The sequence below is a fragment of the Salvelinus fontinalis genome, chromosome 6, assembly GCF_029448725.1.
Source record: "Salvelinus fontinalis isolate EN_2023a chromosome 6, ASM2944872v1, whole genome shotgun sequence".
Lineage (NCBI taxonomy): Eukaryota > Metazoa > Chordata > Actinopteri > Salmoniformes > Salmonidae > Salvelinus > Salvelinus fontinalis.
This window is the reverse complement of record NC_074670.1, coordinates 48313678-48329736: the sequence shown is the minus strand read 5'-3', so window position 1 is coordinate 48329736 and position 16059 is coordinate 48313678. Positions and strand designations below refer to the sequence as shown.

The 16059-nt window shown below is 43.6% G+C and overlaps 1 protein-coding gene across 10 annotated transcripts in view; it reads left to right on the top strand.

Moving 5' to 3' along the window:
• LOC129857971 (protocadherin alpha-C2-like) overlaps positions 1 to 15320 on the top strand; it is a 32899-nt gene extending 17579 nt beyond the window's left edge. For 6 of the 10 annotated variants that reach the window (XM_055926775.1, XM_055926765.1, XM_055926774.1 and 3 more), the window contains exons 2-3: positions 12273 to 12308; positions 13749 to 15320. In XM_055926775.1, coding sequence (XP_055782750.1) covers positions 12273 to 12284 — 12 coding nt within the window. In that variant the 3' untranslated portion in view covers positions 12285 to 12308; positions 13749 to 15320. The other 4 variants (XM_055926773.1, XM_055926768.1, XM_055926766.1 and 1 more) reach the window with 4 other exon arrangements.
• The last annotated feature ends 739 nt before the right edge of the window (positions 15321 to 16059 follow it).

Genomic DNA, 16059 nt, shown 5'->3' with positions numbered 1-16059 from the left:
AATGACCTACAGCCATTCTTTAATATAAATAGCAATACATTGTGCGTAAAAATTGATGAATTGGTTGACTCAAGTTCGACCACGTGTTGATTGCAATTTTTTTTATAAATCAACAGTTCCAGGTCCACATTCAATGTAATCATATGCAACCAAATGATTCAATTCACAAGTCGAAAAGTCACTGTTGTCCCGTTGCAACTGTTCTCACAGAATACTTAAAGTTTCAACGCACTAATAATACAACCAAAACGTTTGCAATTCAGAGCTGCATAGGCTGGCAAAATGCACAAAGTGTCACTGTTCACCAATAAAACGCACTATTCTGTGATGTAATCGTCGCCATGACAGTACGTCATAGTGATAGACGCAGTGCCGATTGTGTGTGGACATTTTCCGGTCCCGAATTTCGATGCCTTCGATATCATTTTTGTCCCTCTTCAAAACGTTACAAGATCGTCTCGTTTTGTTGACGTAAATTCAAGACAACTTAACATTTTCGTTGTGGTGCGTTACGCACAGAGATAAGCAATACAACAATGGAGACGCACATCGGTGCACAGCACTGGAGAAGGTACGTCTCGGCATTTCTTATTTTCTCTACCGCCATGAACACAGCATGTGCGGTTACTCACTATTCTATACCCGAAGAAATGGAGGAAGGCTCTATTGTTGCTAACTTGGCTGCTGATTTGGGTCTTGATGCGAAAACCTTAGTTAAGCGTAAAGTACGGTTGGATGTTATCGCCAATAAGAGGTATCTGGAGATAAACAAAGAGACGGGAGAGCTATTCATCGCGGAGAAGATTGACAGAGAATATCTATGCAACAGCAAAAATCCATCTTGTTTCCTCAAAATGGATGTTTCGATTGAAGAACCAATACGAATGTTTAATATTGAAGTGGAAATAATGGACATAAATGACAACGTGCCCCATTTTCGCAGGGATACCATGCACTTGGATATATCCGAATCCACCCCAGCAGGTGAACGATTCTCGTTAAACAATGCAGTTGACCCAGATTTCGGTACAAACTCTGTAAAGTCGTATCACTTAAGTGATGAAGAGCATTTTAGTATCGAGATTCAAACCGGGAGAGACGGGTCAAAGTTTGCTGATTTGGTTCTAAAAAAGGCCTTAGACCGAGAAGAGCAGGCGGTCCATAATCTAATACTCACCGCTGTAGATGGCGGAGTCCCCTCACGCACAGGCACAGCCAACATCATTGTTCGCGTTCTAGATACGAATGACAACGCCCCTCAATTTGATAAAGAAAGCTACACCATCAATGTGATGGAAAACGCCCCAATTGGAAACCTTGTGATTGAATTGAATGCAACTGACTTAGATGAGGGAACCAATTCGGAAATAATATATTCATATAGCCTTTATACATCAGAGAAAACTCAAGCAATTTTCAGTTTGAATTCTAATAGTGGTGAAATCAGAGTCAAAGAAATGATTAATTATGAAGATTTCAGAATTTATGACATGGAAGTCATAGCAATGGACAAGGGACCCAATTCCTTGACAGGGCAGTGTAAATTAACTATTTTAGTTACAGATATGAATGACAATCACCCAGAAATGTCCATAAAATCGTTTCTTAGTCCTATAAAGGAAAATGTAGCCATAAACACTGTGATAGCAATTGTTAGTGTCAGCGATAAAGATTCAGGTGAAAATGGTATAGTTGACCTCCATATTGCTGATCAATTGCCATTTGCACTAAGAGAGTCTTCTGATAACTATTATGAGTTGGTAGTTTCACAACCTCTGGATCGTGAGAAGGTCCCAGAATATGACATAACTTTTACCGTAACAGACAGGGGATCCCCTCCGCTATCTGACAACGAAACTATGACTTTAGAACTACTAGACGTTAACGACAACGTTCCACAGTTCCCTCAGTCGTTCTACACTATTCCCGTTATGGAGAATAACGCACCTGGGGCCCTGCTAAGTTCCCTCACTGCGTTTGATCCAGACCTCCATGAAAACCAGTATCTAGTTTATTTCATCATAGAGAAGGAGATAGTGAACACCTCCATGTCAATGCTGTTCTCCATCAATCCGGAGAACGGTAATCTTTACGCACTAAAGACGTTTGACTATGAGATAGAGAAGGAGTTCCTTTTCCACATTGAGGCCAGAGACTCTGGTGTTCCTCCGCTCAGCAGTAACGTGACTGTCCACATCATTATTGTGGACCAGAACGACAACACACCGGTCATAGTGTCTCCGTGGCGCGCGCACGGCTCCGTGGTGGAGGAGAAGATCCCCAGATCCACCGATAAAGGATCCCTGGTCTCCAAGGTGATAGCCATAGACACGGACTCGGTCCAGAACTCTCGGATTACATACCAGTTTCTACAGGTTACTGACGCCACCTTATTCAGTCTGGACCAATACAACGGAGAGATACGTACTATGAGAATGTTCAGTTACAGAGATCCGCGTCATCAACGGCTGGTTGTCATCGCCAAGGACAACGGGGATCCTGCTCTCTCTGCTACAGTTACCATAAAGCTCTCAACAGTGGAGACTGCCGTTAAAGCCTACTCTGACATGACGGAAGTGCCTCTAGAATATGACATATTTTCAGATTTAAACCTGTATTTGGTGATCGGCCTGGGCTCGGTGTCCTTTCTGTTATTGATCACCATATTGGTCACCTGTGTGCTGAAGTGTCAGAAACCAATGCCCAGTAAAGCGGCTCCTCCCAGTAGGAACAGCGTGATCAGCGAGAGGAATTCGACCATCGCGGATTCCACCCTGGTCTCCAACGATGCCTACTGGTACAGTCTGTTTCTAGCGGAGACGAGGAAAGGAAAGCTGGTAGTCAGACAGCCTGTGCCAAAGGCGGGTTCCAGATACATTGTGTCCAGTCTACCAAGGAGCACTGGATTGACAGAGACCAGCGACTCAGCGGCCTCTACTCTGCAGGTAAGAAATACGATGCCTACTGGTACAGTCTGTTTCTAGCGGAGACTAGGAAAGGAAAGCTGTTTGTCAGACAGCCTGTTCGAAAGGCGGGCTCCAGATACATCGTGTCCAGTAGCCTCCAGTAGCCTCTACCCCAGGGATCGTCAACTAGATTCAGTCATGGACCACTTTTTTTATTGAGAGCATGGTCGTGGGAACGGAGCATAACTGCAAATAATTTGTAGACGGCAAATTGACTGCAAGAAGCCCAAACAGATATAATGTTTGACTAAAACAATCATTTCAAACTTGACCTATATTTGTATTCCACCACGTTTCTCACTATTACGCGTGTGAATACTTGGTAACAGATTTCTTAAATTAAAATCTATTTGGAGCTGATTTCCTGGTGTTTTCACAGTCTTATGCTCAGAACACTTTGGGGGACAAATAATACCACGGGACAAATTCGTCCCGCGGTCCTGCTCTACTCTGACTCTACTGGTTTAACGTAATGTGCAACAACTTTACGTGTGGGTTCTCTACAGTACGCAGTTGCCATGCGTAAAATTGATGAACACGTTGGCTGGAGTTCTACCATCATTTGAAAGTGTTCACAATAACCATTTTACTTTCACATCCCATTCGTTTACCATTGAACAATCAATTCACCTCGAGCAGTTAGCTGACTAATATTTCTGTCCACAACGGCTGCTATTGTTACCAGAAGTAATCACAATTACCCAATAATAGGCCTAAATAAAGCAATGTTCACAATGTATTCTTTACCTCACATTCTAGCAATATTGTTGTGCGTCGTCCTTTTTCGTCGCATAAATAATATCACCAAAAAGTGTGCAATAAACATGTCTTAAATCCAACGTTGCAAAGGATGCTAAAATGCGCAAAGGGTCGCTGCTCGCCAATAAAACGCGCTCTTCTGTGATGGAATGGTAGCCATGACAGTTCACCATAGCGATAAAGGCAATGCGTATTCTGTTTGGACAGCTCGCGGGTGCTGACATTTATCTGCTTTTGAGAAGGTCGTTTTAGTCTATATCTTCAAAAGGTTACATATCTAATTTTCTTTACACAAATCCGCCACCAACGTAACGTGCAGTATGAGGCACATCCCAACAATGGAGGTGCACATTAGTGGAGAGCCCCGGAGAAGGTACGTCGCGGTCTTTCTTCTTCTCTCTGCCGTCTTGAACACGGCATCTGCGGTTACTCACTATTCCATTCCCGAAGAGATCGAGGAAGGCTCCGTTGTTGCTAATTTAGCTGCTGATTTGGGTTTGGATGCTAAAATCATGGCTCGACGTAAAATACGGTTGGATGTTATCGCCAATAAGAGGTATCTGGAGATAAACAAAGACACAGGGGAGCTACTGATAGCGGAGAAGATTGACAGAGAATACTTATGCAACGTTAAGACGTCATCTTGTTTCCTCAAAATGGATGTTACCATCGAAAACCCAATTAGACTATTTAATATTGAAGTGGAAATAATGGACATAAATGACAACTCGCCCCAATTTCGCAGGGACACCATGCACCTGGATATATCTGAATCCACCGCTGCAGGAGAACGATTCTCGCTAACCAATGCAGTAGACCCAGATTTCGGTGCAAACTCTATCAATACGTATCACTTAAGCGAGAGTGAGCATTTCAGTATCGAGATTCAGACCGGAAGAGACGGGTCAAAGTTTGCTGATTTGATTCTTAAAAAGGTTTTAAACCGAGAGCAGCAGGCGGTTCATAATCTAATACTCACCGCTGTAGATGGTGGAGTCCCCGCGCGCTCCGGTACAGCCAACATCATTGTTCGCGTTATAGATACGAACGACAACGCCCCTCAATTTGATAAAGAACGCTACAACATTAATGTGATGGAAAACTCTCCAATTGGAAGCCTTGTTGTTAAATTGAATGCAACAGACTTAGATGAGGGAACCAATTCGGAAATAGTATATTCATATAGTCTTTATACATCAGATAAAACCCAACAGACTTTCAGTTTGAATTCCAAAAATGGTGAAATCAGAGTCAAAGAAATGATAAATTATGAAGATTTCAGGATTTATGACATGGAAGTTATAGCAACTGATAAGGGCCCTAATTCATTGTCAGGGCAGAGTAAATTAACTATTTTGGTCACAGATATGAATGATAATCACCCTGAGATATCAATCAAATCGTTTCAAAGCCCTGTCAAGGAGGATATTCCAGTAGACAGTGTGATAGCAGTGGTTAGTGTCAGCGATAAAGATTCAGGTGAAAATGGGATAGTTGATATTCGTATTGCTGATACATTACCTTTTGCATTGAGAGAGTCTTCTGATAATTATTATGAGTTAGTAGTTTCACAACCTCTGGATCGTGAGAAGGTTCCAGAATATGAAATCACTTTTACCGTAACAGACAGGGGTTCCCCGCCACTATCTGACAACGAAACTATGACTTTAGAACTACTAGACGTTAACGACAACGTTCCACAGTTCCCTCAGTCGTTCTACACTATTCCCGTTATGGAGAATAACGCACCTGGGGCCTTGCTAAGTTCCCTCACTGCGTTTGATCCAGACCTCCATGAAAACCAGTATCTAGTTTATTTCATCATAGAGAAGGAGATAGTGAACACCTCCTTGTCAATGCTGTTCTCCATCAATCCGGAGAACGGTAATCTTTACGCACTAAAGACGTTTGACTATGAGATAGAGAAGGAGTTCCTTTTCCACGTCGAGGCCAGAGACTCTGGTGTTCCTCCGCTCAGCAGTAACGTGACTGTCCACATCATTATTGTGGACCAGAACGACAACACCCCGGTCATAGTGTCTCCGTGGCGCGCGCACGGCTCCGTGGTGGAGGAGAAGATCCCCAGATCCACCGATAAAGGATCCCTGGTCTCCAAGGTGATAGCCATAGACACGGACTCGGTCCAGAACTCTCGTATTACATACCAGTTTCTACAGGTTACTGACGCCACCTTATTCAGTCTGGACCAATACAACGGAGAGATACGTACTATGAGGATGTTCAGTTACAGAGATCCGCGTCATCAACGGCTGGTTGTCATCGCCAAGGACAACGGGAATCCTGCTCTCTCTGCTACAGTTACCATAAAGCTCTCAACAGTGGAGACTGCCGTTAAAGCCTACTCTGACATGACGGAAGTGCCTCTAGAATATGACATATTTTCAGATTTAAACCTGTATTTGGTGATCGGCCTGGGCTCCGTGTCCTTTCTGTTATTGATCACCATATTGGTCACCTGTGTGCTGAAGTGTCAGAAACCAATGCCCAGTAAAGCGGCCCCTCCCAGTAGGAACAGCGTGATCAGTGAGAGGAATTCGACCATCGCGGATTCCACCCTGGTCTCCAACGATGCCTACTGGTACAGTCTGTTTCTAGCGGAGACGAGGAAAGGAAAGCTGGTAGTCAGACAGCCTGTGCCGAAGGCGGGTTCCAGATACATTGTGTCCAGTCTACCAAGGAGCACGGGATTGACAGAGACCAGCGACTCAGCGGCCTCTACTCTGCAGGTAAGATGACCTACACCTTCGCTTCCAGGAAAACAAACTCTTACATCAAATCAACCTGCAACAATCAGAGGACGACACTAAACCTCAGACCAAGTAGGCCTTAATTCACACCTCGAGCAGCTGTCTCAATACCTTTGTGGGTTATCGTCTTATTTATATGTGTCTCTTTAAGTTGTGTTCTTCAGAAGTATGTGCAGGCCTAATTGTGACCCAAACAGACGAAAATAGCACACCAGCCTTTGCTCACCTCAAACATCTCCTCAAATACAGTCAGTAGCTTGCCCCTTGACTAAGAGCATCGCAATGCCAGTTCAAGACACTTGAGGTCATTTGGGTCAATGGGATCACTAGGAGAGAGGGTCTTGATTCACATCTCGAGCAGCGGTCTAAGTACCTGTGTGGGTTAAAGGCCTACTTATAAAATTCTCCAGAAGTTTTGATCTTCAGAGGCCATGTGCAGGGCGACAAATAGCCTAGTTGTTAGAGCGTTGGGCCAGTAACCGAAAGGTTGCTGGATCGAATCCCTGAGTCGACAAGGTAATATTCTGTCATTCTGCTTCTGAGCAAGGCAGTTAACCCGCTGTTCACCGGGCGCCTGAAGAAGTTGATGTCGATTAAGGCAATCCCCCCACACCGCTCTGATTCAGAGGGGTTGGGTTAAATGCGGAAGACACATTTCAGTTGAAGGCATTCAGTTGTACAGCTGACTAGGTATCCCCCTTTCACACGTTAAACTCAGTGGGTGGCTTGCCCCTTGACTCCGAGTACCACAGTGTAAAGGTTGAGACAGCCGAGGTCATCTCGGTCAATGGGGTCACTATGAAGGACGAGCTTAGCGTCTGCTGATATAGTCCGGAGCTTCTCTCGCAGGCAACGTACTGTACTTGTTCCTGATTGGTTGAGTCTCGTGCTTTCTGCCAGGAGTAATCTGTCTTTCTTGTTTGAACTGTAAGAGAAACTAAGAGTGTATCTCAATGGTCCAAAGTGACATGCTCTCCTTTAAGGCCCAGTGCAGTCCAAAACAGGATTTCCAGCATTTTATACACATTTTCACACTACGAGTTTGGAATAGTACTGGGAAATTGTGAAAATCATCTCAAATGTAATTTGTCACGTGTGCCGAATACAACCATTAAATTAATTCTTACGAGCCCTTAACCAACAATGCAGTTTTAAGAAAATAAGAGTTAAGAAAATATCTACTGAATAAACTAAAGTTAAAAAAGTAACACAATTAAATAACAATAATGAGGCTATATACAGGGGTACCAGTACCGAGTCAATGTGCGGGGGTACAGATTAGTCGAGGTATTTGAGGTAATATGTACATGTAGGTAGGAGTAAAGTGACTTGGCGTTCTGGTACTGCTTGCCGTGCGGTAGCAGAGAGAATAGATTCTGACTTTGGTGGCTGGAGGCCCCAATTTTTGGGGCCTTCCTCTGACACCGTCTAGTATAGAGGTCCTGGATGGCAGGAAGTTTGGCCCCAGTGATGTACTGGGCTGTACTAACTACCCTCTGTAGCGCCTTAAGGTCAGATGCCGAGCAGTTGCCATACCAGGTGCAGCTGTATAACTTTGAGGATCTGGGGACCCTCTTCACGACTGTCTTGGTGTATTTGGATCATGTTAGTTTGTTGTTGATGTGGACAACAAGGAACTTGAAGCCCAGGGCAGTGTGGAGTGGGTGGCTTGCCCCTTGACAGTGCAGTGTGGGCAGTGTGGAGTGAAATTGAGATTGCGTCATCTGCGGATCTGTTGGAGCGGTATGTGAATTGGAGTGGGTCTAGGGTTTCCGGGAGGATGGTGTTGATGTGAGCCATGACCAGCCTTTCAAAGCACTTCATGGCTACAAATGCCAGTGCTATGGGGCGGCAGTCATTTAGGCAGGTTACCTTGGTGTTCTTGGGCACAGGGACTATGGTGGTCTGTTTGAAACATGTAGGTATTACAGACTCGGTCAGGGAGAGGTTGAAAATGTCAGTGAAGACACTCGCCAGTTGGTCCGCGCATGCTCTGAGTACACGTCCTGGTAATCCGTCTGGCCCAGCGGCCTTATGAATGTTGACCTGTTTAAAGATCTTACTCTCATCGGCTACGGAGAGGATGATCACAGTCGTCCAGAACAGCTGGTGCTCTCATGCTTCAGTGTTGCTTGCCTCGAAGCAAGCATAGAAGGCATTTAGCTTGTCTGGTAGGCTCGCGTCTCTCAGAAGTTTGCGGCTGAGTTTCCCTTTGTAATCCGTAATAGTTTGCAAGCCCTGCCACATCCGACAAGCGTCAGTGCCGGTGTAGTAGGATTCAATCTTAGTCCTGTATTGATGCTTTACCTTTTCGATGGTTCATCTGAGGGCATAGCGTGATTTTTTTTATAAGTGTACGAAATAGTGTCCTGCTTCTTGAAAGCAGCAGCTCTAGCTTTTAGCTCAGTCCGGGTGTTGCCTGTAAACCATGGCTTCTGCTTGGGATATGTATGTACAGTCACTGTGGGGACGACATCATCGATGCACTTATGGATGAAGCTGGTGATTGATGTGGTATACTCCTCAATGCCATAGGATGAATACCGGAACATATTCCTGTCTGTGCTAGCAAAACAGTCCCGTAGCTTAGCATCCGCGCGTCATTTGACCACTTCCATATTGAGCGAGTCACTGGTACTTCCTGCTTTAGTTTTTGCTTGTAAGCAGGAATCAGGAGGATATAATTATGGTCAGATTTGCCAAATGGAGGGTGAGGCAGAGCTTTGTACGCATCTCTGTGTGTGGAGGAAAGGTGTTCTAGAGTTTTTTTCTCCCCCTCTGGTTGGACATGTGACATGAGGTAAACAGATTTAAGTTTTCCTGCATTATAGTCCCCGGCCACTATGACCGCCGCTTTTGGATGAGCATTTTCTTGTTTGCTTATAGCCGTATACAGCTCGTTGAGTGCGGTCTTAGTGTCAGCATCGGTTTCTGGTGGTAAATAGACAGCTACGAAAAATATAGAGGAAAACTCTCTTGGTAGATAGTGTTGTTTGTGTGGAAAATGTAGTGTAAGAGCTGTTTGAAAAGACCGCCTGAAGTCTCAGCCTGTTTTGGTGGGATGGATTTTAGTCCTGCCTGGTGTAATCACCAGGCGGTAAATTACTGTAGTTAATAGACCAATAAGAATGAGAGTTCCAAACCTCTATGCCAATAACAGTCTGTTTTCTGTTCCCCACTCAGACCACTCCCAGACAGCCATTGCAAAATTATTGCTTGAGAAATTGCTCTTTGCTTTCAAGCAATTTTTGTTTCTTTTTGACCATTTTAACTTAAAACAATCACAGTAAGGTACTTCATTGTTACCCAGAAATGATTTGATATTGAAAAAAAAAATGTTAGCGTTGGACCTTTAAAGACTTTTGAGAGGCTTCGAAAGTTAGAGCTGTGTGCTGATACATTCACATGACAGCTTGGTTGGCCATCATCATGAAGCCATTTATATAACCTCAATTACGGAGTAGTAATTTGGGAAACCAGGCCGATTCAGACCGTGATAATCTAATCATAGTTCCCAAAGAGATACAGTGAAACAATGCTGAGTGGTTTCAGAGAGCACAGCCCATATATTTTGTGGGAAGCTCCCTGTGGGATGATTCTCATCGCGTGAAACATGACGCATTATTGTCTAATACAATTCGAATAGTTATTAACGTAGGCCACCTTGTAAACATCGCAAGCAGAACGGCTGAACCAACAAGTGGCTTGTTAACAATGAAATGTTTTGTAGCCAAAGGATGTTAAATGCTATCCTAATAAAGCTAGACCTATTTTGAAGTGTGCCTTGCGTAACTCCTCAATTTCAATTCGCTCACTGGCATGGTCATCAAAAAGAAACATTTTAAGCAGTGTTCCAGTTGCAGAACAAGCAAAGCAACATGGACTCAGAGAAGTTGGTTGGAAGTTACCGTAGTATATCCGATGAGCGTCGTCACCAAATGTACATTAAAACCATATTACTGTGCCGTAACAACAGGCAACTACAGGTTAAACCAAGATGGCACCATGAATAACCAAGATGACACCATGAATAACCAAGATGGCATCATGAAAAAGCAAGATGGCATCATAAATAACATAAATATAACACTTTAGTGAAACATTTATTTCTGAGAAGAAGCAATGATGATTTCATTTGATATTGTTTGATATCAGCAAAATGGCAAATTACTGAAAAGAAAAGTGTAACAATTTTTTTCTTTTTGGCATCACATAAACTACTAAAAATAAAGTCACACACTCTTAAATCTCAGAAACTATTCACAGAAACATATTGCATACTGTTTACCCAGATACACAATATATAGAAAGTGTCAGGTGCAGAGACGGCAGGTGTAACATTTCCACTTTCCACCTCATTACCAGTCTAAAAACAGGTCACCTTCTGGCGTTGCAGGGTAATCCTCATGATAGGCCTAGTTCCTTTCTCTCTAGAAATCGTTCACCTGTAATTCATTCATATCACTTCCCTCTAGCATCTCAGTAAACAGCTGCAGCACCTGATGTGAAAAAAAAGCCTTCTAATTTGCTCTGACAGGTTGAGTGGTGTGTTGCTGTGTGGCATGTGGCCTGTATTCCACTGCATTGACTGTGCCTGCATACTGCAGACTGTGCCTGCATACTGCATCCATTTAGCGGTATACTGCATCCTTTTTCAAGGTAACACAGTGATGAAGATTGCACAGTGCCAGAAGCAATTTTATTTATGTATGTTCTACTAGAATATGAGGAGACAGAAACCCCTTGAGCTTACAAAACAGACCAGATATGGTTTCACATTAGATGATCATTAGATGAGTCTATTATTAGTCTAGAGGCATCCGCTCATCATTGACATCATAGGTTCTTATTTCGTGTTTTACATGCTTATTGACTTCCTTCATCAAATATAGTCAACTGCAGCTGTAAATGCATTCGAATAAACCTTTCTCTCTCCCACAGTTGAGCCCAGTCAAGCTGAAGGCCTTAGCTTTGTGTAAAGCTTTTCAGTGCAGCCACTCCCCCTCTATGCTGCAGAGGTTATCTCTCCTCCTCTTACATCCCTCAGTAAGGGAAGGAGAGCAGGGAGGAGATCTGCAGTAAGAGATGGGTCAGGGTTGTAGTGTTGCTTGATTTTGCTACGCACCTCTCGCTCTATACCAGTGGCCATGGCCTTTCCAGGTGTTCTGCAAGATCTGTTCTCCTGCTATTATTCATGTGCACGCTCATTACAATGTACAGTTTTTTCGGGAAAGTATTCAGACCTTTTGACTTTCTCCACATTTTGTTACCTTCGAGCATTCATTTTAGAATAAGGCTGTAACGTAACAAAATGTGGAAAAAGTCAAGGGGTCTGAATACTTTCCGAAGACACTGTATTAACAAATGTTTTCCTTGATCAAGGCTAGTTCTTGTTAAAAGGTAAGTTTTACAGTCTAAGTGATTGTGTGCGGTCTCGTGTGTCAGGGTGAATGTGTTTGTGTGCGTACGGATTGCCGAAAACGGCCATTATCCTAACTAACTCATGTTACCCTTTTCAGACTGTCATGCAATTTGTCCTGCTATGCTGTTTTGCCTGTTTTACCTTTAAGCATCTTCTGTTTCGGGCTATACTATTCAAAGTTCAGACTGTTTCTCAGACGTATAAGATAATCTCTTTCGTAGAAATGCAATGATTAATAGGAAATATGGGAGATTGTAGCCATAGGCCATAACCATGCATACAGAAAGAGTTCCTCTTCTTTTGTTCTGCAATGTCTTGACCATTGAAATGCTTCTTTCTTTTCTCCCTGTTCTTAAGTACCCTAAGTGAGGGAAGTCCACTCTGCAGCTGGAGGTACGCAGGAGTCTCACTCACCCGCCCCGGGAACCCCTTTTTGAATGACCTTACAGAAATGATGTGTTTTCGTTTTTTTTGTGTCATTTTTTGTTGTTGTTTTCAGTGGAAATCCTGTTCTCCTGTCGTTGTTTTCTTCCTCTTGGAGGAGGAGCTGTGGTTTTGATGACAAAAACATCACTTGGCCAAGTCGCTACCAATACCCCGTCCCTCCTGCCCCGTTCCCCATGGCATAATTGAGTCTGGCCTGCGCCGACCTTTTGTCCCGTTTAACTGAGCCTCATCCCAAAACAAACCACTGCTGCCCATATTAGACTCTCACCCTCAAGGCCTATTGAGCCTGTCTCAGCTCTAGAAATGCTACTTTTATGATGCTGATGTCTAGGTCATACTGACCTAGTTTCCTAACTATACAGCACATTGGGTCTTTCTCCTCTGCCAGAACGGTGACGTTTGGGCGCTTTCCTGTCAGGGAAAAAAACTAACGGCCTTGATTGACCGCAGAGGACATCAGAGAGAGACGGAGTAATAATCATAACGCTGCTGGTAGTAATAATCTGGGATCTATTTGGCAGAAGCTCTGTCTTCAGTTGTAATCCAGATTAAAGAGGGGGATAGATGAAGGTATGTCCTCTCTACTGCAATCGCCTTTTGGTTTTTCGGGCACACACCTGTCTGTCACACCTGACTGCAGCCAGTCACTGAGCCCTAAGCCCAGCACCTGGTCCTGGGGCCGCAGAATGACAGCCCAAAAAGAATGAAAAACGTAAACACGTCCTGCTTACACTCACCCACAACTATGGACTCCCTTGACTGATGCATCTTACAGTATCCTGCCAGGCCCTCCCTGAAACCACCACAGAAGCTCTCTAACCATTTTTGTTTTTACGTGAACGGAACTATACAGCTAACAGGCTTTGACACAGTGCTCTGCATGGGATATTCATTTGTGTTCATCTCCTTCAGTCCCATCACTAAAGCAGATCAGGCACATCCTCTACTGCATCTCAGACTGTTTGTTTGGTGGATTGGACTGTGGTGTTTTTGGTGTGATTGGTTGATTGGTTGATTGTTTGACTGACTTGATGAGTTCACAACACGATTGACCCTTGTGAATCCCTGTTTACTGGGATGTGACGTGTGACCTAATTCTTCGTGCAGTGGGACGGGATATGAAACTAATCGCCCAGTTACCTAGCAACCACTCTCTCTCCCTCACATAATCTTGGAGCATGGTATTCATTAATATCCCTCCCACCCACCCACCCACCCACCACCACCACCACTACCACTACATGTGCCACTCTGTCGTTCTGCCTGATGCCCTATCTGACTGACAGACCTCGGCTGCATGAGACATGTCAGAGTTTGGCCAATCATAAGGCTGTGAATGTCCCAGATGACTCCCACTTTTGTCTAATTCTCTCCTCTCATTTGCAGGGGTCGACCACCACTGGCAGCAGTTCCTCGTAAGGCTCCATCCCCATTGGTCCGGTGAAGTGACATCAGGAGGAATCCCCGTTCACTGAAGAAAGGAACCCCCGTCCTTACCCTACTCAGCCCCCTCCCCTAAACGCCCAGCCCCTCAGTGACACTCCAACTGTACCCCAAGGACCAAAAGGACACTACAGTGACCCCCGTCCCCCTGCCCCGTCCCAAGGCCATGCCCCAATCTCTTTTTAAGCACACGCTAGCCCCAATCAACTTCACAAGTCTTTCAACGTCCATTCAACACGCATGATTCTGCATGGCTATGGCCCATCACTGAGGGCCCTTCGTATTTCAAGAGAAAAGACACTAGAGACACAGAATGAACAAGGAGAGGTACCACTGGACATACAAAAGGGGTTCAAAACAGCCACTATGAACTAACAGAGACGGACATGGGAATGTGGAGTTGCCTTCAAAGATAGTAACCCATCTCAGAAAAAGAAACATATTGGATGTTAGGCTTTTACTTAAGTATTTCTTCTTGTTCTGGCAGCGCAAATGTGTGGAAATGAATAATCAAGCAAACAAAAAACATGAAAACAAATATGTCAGATAGTTAAGTAGCTACAGAGGATTAACAGTATAGGACAAAAGGGAATTAGTGCTGTGTGAGGTAATGTGATGTAGTAGTAGGTCATTTAGTCGTTTTCTGTAGTGTACAAAGACCTTGTGCTACATGTGAGTGAGAGACTCTTTAGAACACTTTTATCAACCAATTTATCAAACAAGAAATAGTGAGTCCTTCTTTATCATTACGTGTACGAAAAGTGAATTTGCATGGAGATTTCAATCGAAGTGCTTTGTAATGAGTAGTGTAGATTTGGTCTGGATATTTTGAGTGACTCACAGTGTCTACCAAGGTCTCACTCTCCAATCACTGTTTAATACTATGAGCCACTATGATGACTTCACAATGGTAAAGACCCTTATGACACCTCTCTGATGGTGTCACAATGGTAAAGACCCTTATGACATCACAAACACTGCTGGTCTGGAGGAGGGGTCAAAGGTCATAGACCTATGCTCTCTCCCTAACCAGAGAGGACGAGGCGAAGAGGATCATTAATTATTAAGCAAGTGAAGAGTTTTTGTATGGGGGGGGGGCAATGAGAGAGTGTCGAATTTAGGCAAAATACAAATAAATTGCTATTTTGATACGGGAGGCTAATTGGAAATGTCATAATGCTTAGGTTGTTATGAGTGTACCGATTTAAGTGTGACGCACGTGACAACTTTGAGAGAAAAAAACCCCAAACTTCTACGTTCCTTTTCATTTCTTGTTTTTCCAACTTTGTACAAAATGTGACTGCTAAACAAAATGAAACGCCAATATTTACAGTACTACGGTAACTACTATTATCTCTGCTTTAAGTTATGATCAAGGCAAGTCTATAATTAGTGCTTTGCGTAGCCTATATTATCTATCGATTGTGCAACGTGTAGTCATTCTTTTTTATGTATTGTACTGTATCCTATGGTGATTTGTTCTATATAATACCATTACATTCATGATGAATTGTCTCTTTTTCTCTGTGAATTACTGGTTATTTTAGCTTTCCCGAGGTGGGCACACTCATCCCTAGCACACCAAAGATGCCCCTAACCACTGATACAAGGTCAGATCATTTTCAGCGCTCTAATGGTTCAACAAGGTTAGTAGGGTATCTGATGATCCTAGAGCTGTTGTTTAGGGGCAACGTCTACAGTAGGCTAAGTCTAGGGCGGCTGACCAGTTCATGCTCCGCAGCAGCTCGTTGGTTGACATGCTAGCTAATGTAGCTTCTGTAGCTACAGCTACTGTAATCAATTCGACTTTTGATGTAGCTGCTCATTATCAAGTTGTACCAGAGAAAAGCTTCACAGTCGAACTGATCATTGACATTTTTTTTTACCTGGTGTTGGAAGTGGGTGATCCGTAAAACAAAAGGAGAAACATCAAAATGATCATCGGAAACGAGTCATTTTAAGTGATAGACTATGAATCTCCTTGGTTAATTCTTGGCGTATTGATGGTAGGTGATAGGCGGGTATCATACAGTCATAGGTGGATATTGAAGGTGTGTAACGGCATGCAAATCTCACTGGTATTGAAACTGTAGAACTTCTGTAATCCTCATTAGGAATGGTTTATGCACGCAATAAGTTGAAATGGGAACGATATCAGCTGGAAATGAACTGAATAATTCATTGAACTGTAAGTTCGGAGAACAACACGTGTTTACTGCAAAGGTAAGCAAGAACGTCGTTCAATTAGGCCGAC